Raw genomic sequence first — 16,286 nt, forward strand, 5'->3', positions numbered from 1 at the left:
TCAAACTGTAACTGGGATTGGAATTGGAATTGGGATTGGGTTTGGGATTGTAGGTGTGTAGTTCATGGGAGCAGCTGATAATTTCCTCATTGTTCTAAGATTGATTGATTTGTGGGTGCGATTTATTGATTGACATTGACTCAACTGAGATATGATTACAATTACATATCTTTTGATCAGCCTTAAAATCGTATACTTTTTTAAATACCCTGCGCAAATTAATACTTTTACTTTAAGAATTGTTAGTGCCAAAAGTTGAATATGGCATATAAAATAAATAATAATTTGCAACTTCGCTTCCCAGTAATTATATCCCCCAATTATCTGAAAATCTTAGTAATTTAACTTGACTATGCATAATTATAAATCTATTTGCTTTTCTTCGTCTTCAAGCTTCTAAATATCAGCAGATTTAACGCTTGAATGCGCAGTGTTGCCTTAAACTTAATAATATATATGGAGTAATTTAGTTTCTTATGCTGAAGAACATTTACTACCGTCGTGGGAGATTCCAAGCACAAATTGCTTTGCAAACTTTTTTCAAGGTCAATAAGAAAAAAAAAGATGTCACTGTGCGAAAGCAAAATTAGTTCTTTATTTTCTTTCTTATTTGTGCTTAGATAACAATTTCCAAAAAAATATTCATTATAATAATTTTCTTTTGATTAAAAAAAATAATGTTGTATTAAGTGGTTAAAGTTGTATAAATGTTTTTGTAATTATATATAATTACAACCACAATTATGAAGTAGTAGCTTTAAGCAGTTGTATTAAATTTATGAAAAGAGGAATACAAAAATGTTTACTCACTATAAAAAAAATTTGGGGAAAATTTCAAATTACTTAAATAATATTTATTTAGAATTTCAATATGACATAACTGTGTTGAAAATCGATCTATCTTCTTTCAAGTTAAAATAAATGCTTTGTTTATTTATTCTGAGAATAACATGTTATTTAGTAATCCAACATGCGAGTCTTGTAATTAAATAAGTATTATTTAATTTAATTTATACCAACGTCTGAGACGTGATTTAAATTTACCGTACTTAACATTCAAGTGTGGCTCTCAGTTATGCCAACTCATGCTGAGCATTTCAGGTACAGCGCTGCTCAAACTGTGGTGCACAAGTTCTCAATTCAACTCAGCAACTCAACAAGCCAAAAGCTTTGAAAGCTCAATCGGCGCGCTCTAAAAGCCTTCAAATTGGTTATTTGTTGTTGTGGTTGTTGATTTTTTTTTTTTTTTTTTGGCATCGTGCGCATGGAAAAACTTAAAAAACTCGAGCTGAAAACTATAAATAAACGTGAGTTTTATGCAGCGCTCATTTAAAGATTTGCAAGCGGCGGGCCGCCAACGAAATCGTTCGCTGATTTTTAAAGTTTGCAGAAGCATTTTTTGGTGTCTTTGGCAATTGGCTAGCTAGCTAGAGTATAGTGTAGGAGTGTGTGTGTGCTTTTCTGTCGGTGTTCGCGATTGCAGCAACAATTGCAGTTAACCGAAAGAAAACAACAGCCACAAGAAACTGTAAAAATTCGTGTAGAAATAAGAGTGAAGCCGGTTTTAAAATTACGCAAAAAAAAAAGCAAGCGAAAATTGCACACATTGTTTGTTTGTATGTGTATGTGAGTGAGTGTGTGTGTGTTTGTGTTGAATCAAGCCACAAAATCGTCAAAGCACTACAACAATTCAATTAAAACAAGTTTACATTGCCAATTGTGAAAAGAGCGTTGTCCAAATTGACAAAAACAACAACTGCATAAATCAACAAAATCGATATGCAAGCGTTGTACATTTTGCTAACCATCGCGGCTGTGGCACTCGGAAGTGTCGCGTCCGCCATACTGCCAACATCCGCTCCAGATGAACTTAGTACCGACCCCCAGCAGACCGCCTTCTCATCAGACTCCCAATTCGATTCAGGTAGATATATGTTTGGGTTACTCTTATGCAACCAGACTGCAAGAACTTGATATTTAAATGACAAGCGAAATGAAAAATCAGAGCTGTTAAGCAAGTTTGTTGCCAGAGTCATTCATTTACCAAAGTGACAATTGAAAATGATAATTGAAATAAATAATATTGTAGTTGACTTGTATGACAAATATATGAAAATCCAAATCTGAAGTATTCGAAGCCTAAAGCGAATTGCGCAATTTTGTTTTGACGGAAATTGTAAGCAGGAAATGTTTTGATTGGAATGTAATAAATTAAACTTCAGTCGATCAAGATTAGGTTAAGTTAGTTTCACTTAAGATATATTATCGCAATGCGCATATCGAGTTATACCAGCAACAATTATATCCAGCTAGAGAAGTACGATCTGTATTAATCTCTAAATAGGTCATTTATAGCATTGTCGAGTGTAATTCGGTGACTAACCCATTGTATTGTTATTGAAAAGATTACGCGAGCTATTTACGCCTACAACCTTCAAAGTCCAATAAAAGCAGCTAACAACAACTGAAGCAATTTTAATCTTAAAGTGTGATTTTAATGAGATTTCTTTAAAAATAATGCCATTGCTATAGAAATTAGCAAGTCAGCCAGCTCAAAAATAAGAAAAAAATACTTTTTATTTGCTTGACTTTTAACACCTGAGACAACACTAAAAATGTTGAGCAGCTTGAACTTGACATATATTTTCGTTTCCATTTTTTTGGTTCGTGTGAATAGTAAAAGTTATAAAACCGCAAGAGAGCATTAACAAAAAAACGCTCTGAATGTGAATGCTGAAATACAGTGACTCTCAAGCAGTACCGCACATGAGGCGTTGAAAATAAACAAAACAAAAATGTATATTGATGGATTATGCAAAATAAATGGCAGAATAAATATACCGAATACGTAAAGTCGAAAGCAAGTCGAACAGGCAAGACTGCAATATTTATCTCCAATTGAATTAATTCAAGCAACCGCAGAGAAATAAATGATTTGTATGTTATGTATGTATTTGGTGTGGGGCGCTTGCGAAAAAGTATTCGCGTCAAAAGCACCAGCGTCAACAAAGAGGTTTACATTATATCAACATGAAAACAACAACAACAACAACAAATAAAAAACCGGCTGCTTATGCGCGCATTTCTTAAACGCATAAAGCTAAAAACTGACCTACATCAATGCGAAAAACGGCGTCAGCGTCGCTGGGCCTTTGAGTTTGAGTTTGAGCTGTGAGTTGCAGCTGTAACTTGTAACTAATTGCGTAAAATGTCGAGCAGCAATAGCAGTCAAAATGCTGACTACAGCAAGCCCAATAAATTGATTGACATTTGCACTGGGAGCGTAAGCAAACGAAAGACTTAGGCAACGAACTTCACGACATTTGCCCAAACGCGCCCTGAAAAAAAAAAAAAAACAGATCACAAACATTTGTGACGCCTGTCAAAGTGTAATTAATGTCAACGTGTTGACTGGGCTTTTATTTTGCATATTTTCGTCTTCTTTTTATTTTGGCTGGTTCACCTTTGACATTGAACTTGTCAGCCAACAGCGAATAGACAAAGTCACCGAACACGAAAGCGCTCAAAATTTGGCAAACTAAATTACAGACTACAAAATTGCTGAGCAAATCGTAAGCCTAATCCGTATTAAAAGTAGCTGACAATATATGAAGGGTAAAACTAAGCATTGTCTGCTTGTTCGTGCCAAATTAACTATTTTAAGTACTTGGGTAATTTTCTGACATAATTGCAGGGAATGCTAAATTTAATTGCAATCTTTCTTATCCATTTCCGCTTTAAAGATTTAAACACTTTACTTTTCATGTGAAGATTTAACCAAGTGAACTCAAATGTTATTTGCACTTATTTTTACAGCCAGCGCTAAAATGACGCAATAACGTATTGCAATTTTTTTGACTGTTTGTTTGTCTGTCCGACTAATTTTGTACTTGAGGTCATCTCCAAAATTATGTTGATTATATGCTAATCACATAGCCAAACAGGAGCGGAGACTAATGTTTTAAATAAATTTGAAAAACATAACAATCAATATTAAATATTTTTAATAATTTACAAACAAGTTTTTTTAAGCTTTATAAAAAATTTTAATTATTGTTTTAAATACATCCAACATTTTGTATTTATATCTGACCTATATTAGATTTAAAAGAAAATGCGAAAACTTTTGCAAATTACTGATAATTTGAGAAATTTTATGAACTAAAGCTATTGATAAGTACAAGTATGTACTCCAAAACTCGTACAAGACAATCCACTGACTCCATTTACAATTACCTCGGCTTGTGCGGGGCCTAGATCGGAGACCTTGACTGCGACGCGTCGTTGTCACCTGTCACCCTGACACAAAGCACGCAACAACAACTATTTGAATGTCAAAACTGGAGAAAAGCTTGTGCGGGGCATGCCAAACTGTGAACTGTGCCACGCTTGGTTGGATGACTCGAAAGGCGCTATGCGCAATGATGCATGCCTGACTGAGCTTAATACGCACACTTTTAGCCCAACCATAACTTAACCGACTATATTTTGACTTTTGACCAACACCAACTGCTATGTACTAATCTCCGCCACTTTCGCCACAGTTACTGCACCACAAACGTCTGGCGATGACCTCGGCAGTTGCAGCCTCAGCTCGTCGGATCTGGATGAATGCATACGTGGACTATTCCAATCGATTGTGCCGAGACTGAAGAATCGGGGCCTGTCAGAGTTGAACATGGGCTCCGTTGATCCGTACTTCTACAAACGAGGCATATTTCGTTACACGAACGATGGCATACAGGGTGGCCTGCTCATCAAGAACATGGAAATTGATGGCATCAGCAGTTTGAAAGTCAACAGCGTGTCATCCAATTTCACGGACAGCGGGTTTGTCATCAAATTGGGCGTGGAGTTGCCACAGCTGAAGGCTGGCGGCTACTTTAAGGCGGATGTCAAGTTCGGCGGTCTGCGTCTCGTGCCCAAGGGGCCATTCAACATCACGATTGGTGAGTGTCTCTGCAGGCAATCGATTGCTGACATAATTAATATTTCAATTTAAATTTCAATTAGACAATGTTAAGGCCACCGTTCTGACCGATGGTCATATTGAGAAGCATTCCAGCGGCAAGCACACTTTGAGCTTACATCGACTGAATGCGAATGTCAACGTTGGCAACGCTCGAGTCTTGGCCAATGGCATCTTCTCGGATCGCAACCTGAGTGAGTAGCTGGCGCTGGCGTGATCTGTTTTTTCTTAAACCATATTTGTTACTTGCAGATGCTATGATCTTGAATCTGGTCAATGAGAACTTGCCGGAGATTACGCGTGTCGGAATTCCCGCCACCCGTGAGCAATGGGCCCCCATTTTGGTTGCACATATCAATGAGTTCTTCGCTCCGGTTCCTATAGAGAAATTGTTGGTTCAGTGAAGTGATCGATGCTCTAAATGATCGTATTTTATAGCTAGTTAGTTCTTAGTTATTATTTACAAAATATCAATAATTTTTAATGCTGCCTCCAAATAATTACTCAGCTTATTGAATTGTCAGCGATTTAACGACAAGAATTGTTTCTTGAACAGCACAAAATGTATATTTATTATGTCATTTAAGCAACAAAAAAAAAACATCTTACAATCCATACAAAAATGTTTCTGCATTTTCAAATTATTAAATTCGAATGTTTAAATCATAAATGAATTGATGCATTTCAATCAACTTACACTTTAAATGAGTACAAGGTGGGACAGGTTTTGCAGCCATTGGATTAATTTCGTCGCGCCTAAAATAAGGCAACAAAATAAAGTTCAAATAAAAGACTAGTTTAAAAACATATAGCATAATTTTCAGCAGTTAAGAAAAGAAGGGAAAGTTTTGGCGAAATTTTAAAGTCATATATAAATAATATATAAATGTTCAGGATCAATAAATAGCAAACGCTTAAATATGAATGAAGATTGAAGAGTAAATAAATGGCTGAGCTAAGAATTAATTTGACCCTTATTATAACTGGAACTTTCACTTGAGTCAATTGATTTTGGAATTACACTTTGTACACGGACTATTTGAAAGTCCACATTTCTTATTTGAATATTTGAAATTTAATGAAATTTTCTTAGAGCAGACTTGGCTATTCGTCTTTCTACTTGGCTATTCGTCTCTTTCTTGATCTTGATGCCTGTTCGCTTCAGCGAATTTGCTTTCAAAAATACAACACTTCAAATCGAATCGAGAGCACTTTGCGATCAATCAAAAGGCAAATGCCCCTTTGGCATCCAATTATAGACAATTAGTCGGCAAAATATTGATCGACTTTGTCATGTCGCCAAAAGGTTGTGGCCACCATGCCGGTGACACTCGAGAACATCACACATTCATTAAAGGTGGGCGAGCATTTATCCATTCAGCGAGGAGATCAAGTGAGCTAACAATGAACTGGCCAATTCTCTCCAACAATTGACTTAATTTGTGATATTTTTAACAAACAAACAGTGACAATGCAATTTGACTTGATCGCGATTTATTTGTATTTTAATTGAATCCTGCATCGCATATCTCCAACAATTCAAACAAATACGCTCGGAATTATCGTAAAGCTTCGCATATTATTTGGGACAGTCAGCAATTTGCTCCCGTCGGGAGCCAATGAAAACCAATTCAACCGACTCAGAGGTATACTTTGACCAAGAGAGGAAATTAAAGCGATAATTTATTGGTATGAACGAATTTGATAAATCCGTTAGCTATTCCATTAGGAGCTTGAAAAATTCCTTGCCTTGCTTTTAGTTTCAAGAGACTCGCTTGACCCGTTTTCTTATGAAACATATACAAAATACCTGTTGCAGCAAAATTTACCCTTGCCATACTTTAGATGCGCGATGTAAGAGTAAATGAATTATGAAAGTCTTAACCAATTTTAAGCGGAAAGTTGATACAGGAGTTAAAGTTGATACAGAGAAAAAGTTGAGTGAGCATTCTGTAAAATTTGTTTTAATTTTAACTCAGAATTGTGAATAAAATAAATATGGATAAAATTTAACTTAAGGAAAGTAAGTATAAAATGCGGTGAATAATTAAATAAAGTACTATTTATCAACTGACACTAGTATTAGTTCAGTGCATAATAAACAAACGGCTCGAAAGACATATCTGCGTTCTTGGTATTTTAACAGTACGCTGCAAGAGCCGTGCGACTTTCAAGTCCCGGTGTAAGTCCCAGTTTGTCTGCAATTGGAGCGACGTGCCTGTTTGTGATATGTCTGGCCATCGGGCCAAGGAAGCGATGGAGCAGGAGCAAATGAATGCCACCAAGCAATAATATAACTAGTTTACATATGCAAAACGGCATAAGCATATGAAGTAAGCAAGAATCAGGCTAAAAGGTAGCCAAAAGGCGGCCAATACAACGCCTACCAGGCATTCAACAACAAGCCAATCGATGCGCGAGAGTAATTGACGTTTCGATTGCGTCTGCCTCTGCGTCTGCGCCAAAGCCGCAGTCAACGTCGCTGTCACTGTCGCTGGCGTCGACTGGCGTCGACATAGCTGTTAACCAAACTACGGTGCCGGCACTTGGCTCAGAAGCTCGCGGATCTCGGTTGCCCACGGTCCTGTTTCTAATAAGCGCGCGAAGTCGACCGCGAGCCAAGAGTCCGACGAGAAGTTCTTAAGAGTCGTCTGCCCGTCCAGGTGAATGCCATCGGGCAACGTGCGCCGCATTCTAAAAGCCACGAGACGCGTTTCGGTTTGCGGTTTTATACTATATTGTACCATTTATATATGGGTCTGCAATTCCCGCTGAGTTGAAACGAAAACAAAATAGTAAAGAAAATAACAAAAAACAAGTATTTTGCTGGCAAAATGATTGCATTTTGGCAGATTTTATTACTTTGTGTGCATTTGTTGCATTTTAAAGCGACATTAGCCGAGAATGTGCCATCGATAAGAACATCAGCAACAACCTTATCGGATCAAATTCCGCAAACCAGTGCGGTTGACTCCCAGGCCGCTGTCAATGCCACGGTTGATCAAGATTTCGCTGCCCCTGTGGACGGTGAGTAATGCGGAAGCTTGAGAAAGCCGCAATGAAAAGTGAAATTGCTAGAGAAGAACAAAAGACTTAGGCAACGAACTTGCTACTTAACAGACGAATATGCTTTGGTATTTTTTTGATGAACTGATGCTGATAAACAGCTAATATTGCTTAAAATATATTCTACTTTTAAAAATAATTTTTGTTATTAAACTCAAAATTTTTGAAAAAATAACAGATTTTATAAAAATATGTTTAATTTGTAAGAATATATAATAATGCAAGCGATTAATCGAAATTCTCATTTGAATCTCTTGTATTTACTGACAAAATAATGTTTGCTATTTTGCTCACCACTAAAATAAACTAATTATTAATATTCACTTTAGAAGCATCTCATTTGCTAACATTTCGTACATAAATATTTTACATCACGCAAAAGTTCAATGACTTTGTGCTACGTTATAGTATCTAATAAATTTATGCTAGGCACGCAGCACTATTGGTTTATGTGACCTTCAGAATCCCATAATATCCAGAGTGACAATATAGAGATTGAGAATTATTGGGGAATTACTCTTTCTCGTATACGTCTCGAAGCTAGGTCCCTTTGTTCCACATTGTAATTGCGTTGTTTACTTTCTACTCTATGTATGTGCTCAACTCCAAAATAGACAACAAATGTCGCAGTGGAGGCGTATCTTATAGAGCTTTCAAATTGACTTACTTCCACACAATTAACGGGCCTGAAACTGAAACTGTGTGGTTGTCATCTGTCAATGGCCGCAACATGAGTGCTCGCTTCGAATTTATTTATTGCCAACAATTGAACAATTTAAATTAGGCGTGATCTTCACGAATGTTTCGCTGTGAAAACATAGCTATAATATAAGCCTATTAATCGATTTTGGCAGCGAAAATAATCTGTTTACTTGAGCAGATTAATTGTGTAATTGGATTTACATTTTGAAGGAACATCGAATTGTTAAACGACTGCAGGAAGCCATAAATAAAAGTTACATGGATACGCTTGCCTATCCATATTAAAGCCTCACACCTCATAAAGGTTGCCCGGCTCAGCTTACAAGTCCTGCGGGTTATTTCACGTTTTGTTTCAGTCCAGTTTAATTTGTGCATCGAATTGAAAAGACTAGACCGAAGGGGGCCATGTCTAGACCTTCAACTGGTTGTTTGCCCTATTCTCGTTTTATCGTTTTATATCTTCAGAGCCTTATGACACTAAATTAAATAAGTTTGCAGCTCTAGGGTGTGTATTTTGACTGAAATCTGAAAGGAATCTCCAATGTAATATGTACGAAAATATAATTAGACTACATGGAGGAGTAACTTAAACATTTACAGCACGTTGGTGCAGAGCTAGAGTTCATTAGCCTTTGCAAAGATAAAAGTCACATACTAAAAACTATTTCAGCCAGCCGCAATTTTTAAGCCAATCTGTCGTGTGTTGACAAAGTAGAAAAGTTAAAAAAAAACCACAAAAGAAGACCAACCAATATTTACTTAACATTCGTTCACGCTACGAGTTCCAATTCGAAGCTGGGGTCCACGCTTCGTGTGATTACTCAATATTTTGACATTTCTATATGAAAAAAATATGACAAAAACAAAAGCCAGAATATTGACAATAAACTTAAGCGCTTTTTAAGCTGAATGACAATTGCTGTGCCATTTTTTTCATGTCTTTTTTATTTCTTATCTTTTTTTGTTTTGTGTGTAATGTGCGCCTTTCAACGCACAATTGACAACATTTCTTTGTAAGCAGCCGAGTCGCTCCCCCTAAGCAACTTTCTACTGTCACTTGTCATACTTACGCAAGTGTATGTCTCGTACACATCTATGTATACATACATGTACATATGTATGTATGCTCGTATGCCTCTAGCCAAATGACAGCTTCTTAAAAGTGATCTGGGCTTCTTTTGTGCGTTAGCTTTGTCCGAGCTGGTCTTGTTGTTCTTTCAAGTTAACATAAATCTGCCATTTGTTTAATTTATTTAGCATTTCGAGTGTGGCCCATATTATTAAGGCTGGACTTGATTTATGCGTCTACAAAAAAACAATCGGGTAAATGAGTCGTTTAGTGTGCTTTTGTGTGTTAAGTGCTTTATGAGTATACATTGAATATTATAATCTGTTAAAGATAAAGCTGAATGGATGGACATGCCCTTTTCTTCTGTTTAAGAGTATGCATTATAATTTGGCCATAAAAAAATTCCACATATCCCTTTATTGCCGAAGATTTATTTTTGGCTTTATGAACCGAGTTGATTATAATCGATTAACAATAAATTTGTATTTATTTTTGTTTAACAAGTTTCTTTGTCCGCCAGCAAGATGTAACATTAGTTATCGCTTAAAAGTGCATATAGTTCGATCGGGTAGCAAAATAAATATTCGCACGTGTTTTGCCCTGGCCGTGGACAAGGCCTAATGGAGGCAATGTTGCAGACTTGTTACGCATATTGAATGAGCATTTTGTGAATGAGATTTGCATATTACAAAGGGAACTTTTGCACGCACGGTAAACAGTCAAAACAAAATGTTAGTAGGGAAGCTAAGAGGCATATAAATATTTTATTGGCTTTTTTTTTGGCATACTGTGAGTCATTTGACTTGAATGCGAGTGCAAAACAAATCCCTGTAGAAAGCCAAAACACTTATTACTCATCTGGGCCAAATCATGGAAACATTTTTATTTTTCTTGTTATTGATACACAAATCGCATTTGATGGATTTTAAATTGTTGTAACAGCTGTCGAGCACCATGACAATAACAAGTGGTACTCAAATCAGATCTTGTCAGATCTTTAATTTTGTGAATACACTCCAAACCATTCGAATCACTGATTGTTTATTAATTTACTTTTTCCAATTGGAAGGTAATGCCCGGCAGCAGCGACAATTCTTCTTTGATCCCAGTCTGTTTCTACTGCAGAGTGGTCTGACTGGCGGTGGCGCTTGGGAGGGGTCCAGATGCCTGACCTCGAATGGTCAGCAAGGCGTTTGTGTCCGCATCCAAAGTTGCCAGCAGTATTATCGCTCAGTGCGGCAATTGTCCTTCATAGCAGTGCGTCAATGGCAGCCCACAGGATCTCTGGGCTTGGGTGCTAATATATGCAACTTTTATGATCAGTTGGGACGCGTCAATAATGGCATCTGCTGCACAAACATGAATGGAAACACATTTGGCGTTTTTCCAATACCGACGACAACGACAACTACCACAACAACAGAGAAGCCCTCGACAGCTGACGATGACGTTGACAGGGTGGTTGAAGAAGGAGAAGAGGAAGATCCCACAAATGTGTTGCCAATTAACAATGCAGAGCCGACTGAGCAGGATACTGATCCCGTAGATAATGCCAATAGCGTGGAGGACACCCCCGACTTTCAGGACATGAACACAATTGAACCAAATGCTCCCGAGGTGCAGCCGGCACCTGCACAACCACCATCGCCTACGCCACCCACGACAGCTGTTTATCCCTATCAATGGCCTTTTGGCACCTTTGCTGGTGGCTTGCCACAGTGGCCGCCACCGGTGCCCACACACCCACCCACCGTTGGCGGTTGGCCACCTCCAATTCCGACCCATCCGCCGAGTCATCAGTATCCCACGCATCCGACCTCTCGACCCATCCACAGTACACCCAGCTCGGTGCTGACCACTCGACGCACCACACCACGTCCATTGGGCAGGCCTCCTAGCAGCATATACACCACTACCAGGCGACCCAGCTCTCCGGTGACATCGAAACCAACCACAACTCGTCGTCCGGCGAGCGGCTCCAGTCCGGAGGGCTTGCCACTGCAGTGCGGCAACAAGAATCCCGTGTCACCCGATCAGGAGCGCATTGTGGGCGGCATTAATGCCAGTCCGCACGAGTTCCCCTGGATTGCGGTGCTCTTCAAGTCAGGCAAGCAGTTCTGCGGCGGCAGTCTGATTACCACCAGTCACATCCTTACTGCGGCTCATTGCGTGGCACGGTAAGCTAGACAACAAAATTATATTATATTAATATCTTAAACTATGTGAATTGAGTTAATATCAAGAGGAATTCAAAACTGGAGCGAATTGATTTCAGTATAGCATTAATTACTTGTGATATTAACTGTAAACAGATTCTTAAGCAAATTCAAATTCATCAGAGTCTAGTAAAGAAATATTAATCTTCTTCTCCATATCCTAGCATGACATCGTGGGATGTGGCTGCCTTAACTGCTCATTTGGGAGATTACAATATACGCACGGACTTTGAGGTGCAACACGTTTCGCGTCGCATCAAACGCTTGGTGCGGCACAAGGGCTTCGAATTTAGCACACTTGTGGGTTAAACATACATATTTGCAGAGTGCACCGCTTAAAACATATTTGATTTTTTATGTAGCACAATGATATTGCCATTTTGACGCTGAGTGAGCCAGTGCCGTTTAGCAAGGAGATTCAACCGATTTGCTTGCCAACATCGGTGGCACAGCAGGCACGCTCATACAGCGGCCATGTGGCAACTGTTGCCGGCTGGGGTAGTCTGCGCGAAAACGGACCACAGCCATCTATTCTGCAGAAGGTGGACATACCGATCTGGGCAAATCCGGAGTGCGCTCAGAAATACGGACGTGCTGCGCCTGGTGGCATCATCGCGTCCATGATCTGTGCTGGCCAGGCTGCCAAGGATTCGTGCAGCGTAAGAGCCCAGCTCACTCTTCATATATCTTATGTATATACTAACCTATACCAAATTGGTAAATTTTTTGACAGGGCGACTCGGGAGGTCCGATGATCGTCAAGGAGGGCAGCCGCTATACGCAGGTGGGCATCGTCTCTTGGGGCATTGGCTGCGGCAAGGGGCAGTATCCGGGCGTCTACACGCGTGTCACTGCGCTGCTGCCATGGATCTATAAGAACATTAAATGAACTTCGAAATGTATATAGTTTAAGTCGTGATATTGAGACAAGTGTAATAAACATTATAAAGTGCATTTGCAGTGGTTGTCTCCTTCGTTATGCACAAAATAATTTACTATGTGCATAAATAATAGCAATATCAATAAATCAAAAACACCGAAAATAACATACCCATTTTGACCAGACTTAATCTGCTGGCATCTTTTGTACATTTAAAAAAAAAATTTATTTGTATGTTTTCTGTTTCACGACTGGCATTAAATTGAATATTTTACATTGTGTAAAATTAATAAGGGAAATTTTGGTCATATAAGACAAAAATATAGTATTATAATGTAAAAAAGGGTATATATGGAAAAAAAGAACACAATAATAGGTTTTTTATTCTTTTGTAAGCAACTTCATCAAAAATCTTTGGTATTGCAAGGGCTAAAATGGTTCTGATTTCTGCTAAGAAAGTTTTGCCATCAGCCCAAAAGTATGCAACATTTTTCGGATTGTTGCATGAAATCGCACCAAGTTTGCAAGATATCGAGGCAGGTCTAATATTGCATACCCTTCCAGACCGCAATCCATCTGCTCATCGCTATACGAGTACTTAAAGCACAACTGATTGTTTCTAGTTTTCATCAAGATAACATATTTTGGGAGATTACCTGCGACGGTCAGTCGGTCTTACGGAATGTTGTTCTGTTTAACAGACTGTAATTTGAATGTATTGTGAATCGTAGCAGTCCATTAAATAATTATAGTATATTTATAGTAACTTATTGTTGTAATCAAAATTAATTTTCTTAGTAGTATATACCAGCGCAGCTTGGAGCATGACTTCACTACGCGCTCTTCAACTTGATGATCTGTTCAAATTCAATGCATTGGTCTTTGACCCATTAACGGAGGTGTATCACCTCGGCTTCTTTTTGCGCCATCTCGCACTGTGGCCTGAACTGGCAGTGGCTGCCACAGCACCTGATGGTCAGCTGGTGGGCTTCATTTTTGGCAAGTGCTTCAATAAATTCACAGACAGTTCCCAGTTGCATGGGCATGTTTGCTCCTTAACAGTTTCCGCGGATTATCGTCGCTTGAGCATTGCATCGCTTCTCATGAAATACTTTGCGCATATTTTGGACCTGAAGTATGCCTGGTATGTGGATCTCTTTTTGCGCTGCAGCAATCAGTCCGCCCTTAAGCTCTATTGTGCACTGGGCTACACTCTGCGTCGTGTGCTCCTCGATTATTATCCCGGCAATCCGGAAGAGGATGCCTACGATATGATGATGCCATTGTCGGTTGATGTAAATGGAATATCCTTGTCCCAGGCTAGCAGGGAGTCGGTGCGCTTATCCTCTGATGATAGCGATGATGACTATTAGGGTGTGTCGAGGACGTTGTTTGTTTTGTTCTTGTTCTTGTTGGTTTTCTTTCTTCTTGGCATTCATTTCATTTCGTTCAACTAATTAAATAAAAAAATTCAATTGCGCTAAATTTAAACGCCAGCCAAATATCCGCTGACGCACAAAGCTAAACAGCAAGTCGTCAGATATATGTGTGTATGTAGTAACAAATAAGGCTAGCAACACTACAGAGATACGACTTACGCCTTACGTCTTAACGCAGTTTTTTATGCCAAACAAATTTAATTTCAAATACAAGAAAAAAAATACACAAAACATTGAAATACTTACGATGCCACCACGTTTATTTCTATGGTCAAGGCTCATGCTGCGGTTTTTTATTGGCGACATTTTTTAGCACAAATTTAAAGTATTTTTTTTTTTGCAATATACAATCGTGTGTGGACGGGGGGAGGCGATGTTAGCCAATTTGCGTGTCCAAAACACGCGCAGTGATGTTTATAATTCACGCAACTTGAAACGCATAAAACCATCCCTCAACGAGTGATGGCAAATTTCGTTCAGTGTTTTTGTGTCTGTTTCGATATGCCCATGCTCATGACATGTATTTTGTAGTTTTTCTTTGAGCGGTTTGCTTAAACATTTCGTTAAATATCTAAGCGACGGGTGCGTTGAACTTTTAATGGCATTTTTCCTGACTTCTAATTCTTAATGTGTTTCTGGACTATATATGCATATTCATAAAACACATGTTATGCTTTCTTATAGTTTCCTATTTATGCACTTTGCAGCCGTATATGGCTAAAATAAACAACTGAAGAACTATTACAAGTTTGCGTTTTTAGTTTTCTTCAGCGCTTCAAGGATTAAGAAACACTTGCAGATCAAAGAATAAATAAATCATTGTCAGATCCACTTCGTGACTAAATTGTTGATCGTTCCGATGAGTCACACTTTAACCCATTGTTCAGTTAAAGATTTGCGCATTCGATATATTATGTTTATCCTATAAATAGGATTAAAAGTAAAAGTAGAAACTCAGCGATACAATTGATTGGATTATTATGATCAGACTTAAGTAGCTGTCATTTCAAGTCACTCAACGACATTTCAATGGTTTGTTGTTTAATTTTTGGTCGGCCGCACCCATATTATAGACAATTTATCGGCCACTTGAAAGCTTTATACATATACTCAAATATACCAAATCGAAATTTATACAAAATGTTTTACGCTCTTCTCTAATGAGGTTAATGTTCGAGGAACGTTGAGTCAGACCCAGCCGTTTTGCGCTTTTCGCCAATCTATTTATAAGATTTAATGGCGCATTTATGCACAAAAATAAAGTAAGTACAAACCAATTTGTACATATATGCGGCATATATATTATTAAATATATGCACAATTAATGAACGCATTAGCCTAATTAATGATCACAGCGAGGAAAAGTGCGCAAAATTCAAAATTCAATTAGAATTTTAGGCAGGTGGTCCAAACTAATAGCTGCGCATGTGAATAATCAAATCAAATTCGAACCAAGTATTTATATATATTATATATATATACACACCTACCTATATATACATATGTGCTTTCTTGTATTAAGATGAATGAATCTCTAATGCCGCAGACATTGCATATTCTTTAAGCAATATATTGTACTGATTTGTCTGGCCAAGCTTATGTTTTGTTTTCCATACAGTATATACCCGATGCCTAAAAATCTTCTAGTTTTCGTTTTATTGCTTTTCCTGTCAAGCATACTGTAGAATGTGATTAATTATGATTTATCCCAGCATATGGCCTCGATGCAGGGCCGTCCGACTAACCAAAGCATTTGGCATCATTCACTTCTCTATGATACTTGATTGTCAGCGTTGTGTGCATGATATTTATCGGCTGTTGGTCCGACCTTTTCATAGATATGCCATATACATATATATTTATAATATATAATATATATATATACGTTTTCTCGCTGATTCGGCGCTATTGCTATATACAAGTTCTCAAACAGGCACGAGCTGCA

General features: G+C 38.2%; 3 protein-coding genes across 3 annotated transcripts; all 3 read left to right on the forward strand.

The window, feature by feature from the left end:
• Positions 1 to 1,353: 1,353 nt before the first annotated feature.
• LOC6570068 lies at positions 1,354 to 5,579 on the forward strand. Its single transcript, XM_001996281.3, has 4 exons — positions 1,354 to 1,924; positions 4,545 to 4,949; positions 5,014 to 5,163; positions 5,222 to 5,579. Exons 1-4 carry the CDS (start codon positions 1,780 to 1,782, stop codon positions 5,371 to 5,373), a joined length of 852 nt encoding a protein of 283 aa, XP_001996317.1. The 5' UTR covers positions 1,354 to 1,779; the 3' UTR covers positions 5,374 to 5,579.
• Positions 5,580 to 7,803: 2,224 nt separating this feature from the next.
• Positions 7,804 to 12,976, forward strand: LOC6570067 (transmembrane protease serine 9). The gene is made up of 5 exons (XM_043214521.1): positions 7,804 to 7,996; positions 10,876 to 11,983; positions 12,187 to 12,322; positions 12,385 to 12,681; positions 12,756 to 12,976. The coding sequence occupies exons 1-5, from the start codon at positions 7,804 to 7,806 to the stop codon at positions 12,909 to 12,911; spliced, it is 1,890 nt and encodes a 629-aa protein (XP_043070456.1). The 3' UTR covers positions 12,912 to 12,976.
• A 750-nt stretch (positions 12,977 to 13,726) lies between these two features.
• Positions 13,727 to 14,275, forward strand: LOC6570066 (N-alpha-acetyltransferase 20). The gene has a single exon (XM_001996279.1). The coding sequence runs from the start codon at positions 13,727 to 13,729 to the stop codon at positions 14,273 to 14,275; it is 549 nt and encodes a 182-aa protein (XP_001996315.1).
• Positions 14,276 to 16,286: the final 2,011 nt, after the last annotated feature.

Source organism: Drosophila grimshawi, unplaced genomic scaffold, assembly GCF_018153295.1.
Source record: "Drosophila grimshawi isolate 15287-2541.00 unplaced genomic scaffold, ASM1815329v1 contig_1377, whole genome shotgun sequence".
Classification (NCBI taxonomy): domain Eukaryota; kingdom Metazoa; phylum Arthropoda; class Insecta; order Diptera; family Drosophilidae; genus Drosophila; species Drosophila grimshawi.

Coding starts and splice junctions, on each gene's coding strand:
- LOC6570068 (XM_001996281.3), top strand. CDS start 1,780: ATGCAAGCGTTGTACATTTTGCTAACCATCGCGGCTGTGGCACTCGGA. Junction 1,925..4,544: donor AGACTCCCAATTCGATTCAG/GTAGATATATGT, acceptor CTTTCGCCACAG/TTACTGCACCACAAACGTCT. Junction 4,950..5,013: donor GCCATTCAACATCACGATTG/GTGAGTGTCTCT, acceptor AATTTCAATTAG/ACAATGTTAAGGCCACCGTT.
- LOC6570067 (XM_043214521.1), top strand. CDS start 7,804: ATGATTGCATTTTGGCAGATTTTATTACTTTGTGTGCATTTGTTGCAT. Junction 11,984..12,186: donor GCGGCTCATTGCGTGGCACG/GTAAGCTAGACA, acceptor TCCATATCCTAG/CATGACATCGTGGGATGTGG. Junction 12,323..12,384: donor GCTTCGAATTTAGCACACTT/GTGGGTTAAACA, acceptor TTTTTTATGTAG/CACAATGATATTGCCATTTT.
- LOC6570066 (XM_001996279.1), top strand. CDS start 13,727: ATGACTTCACTACGCGCTCTTCAACTTGATGATCTGTTCAAATTCAAT.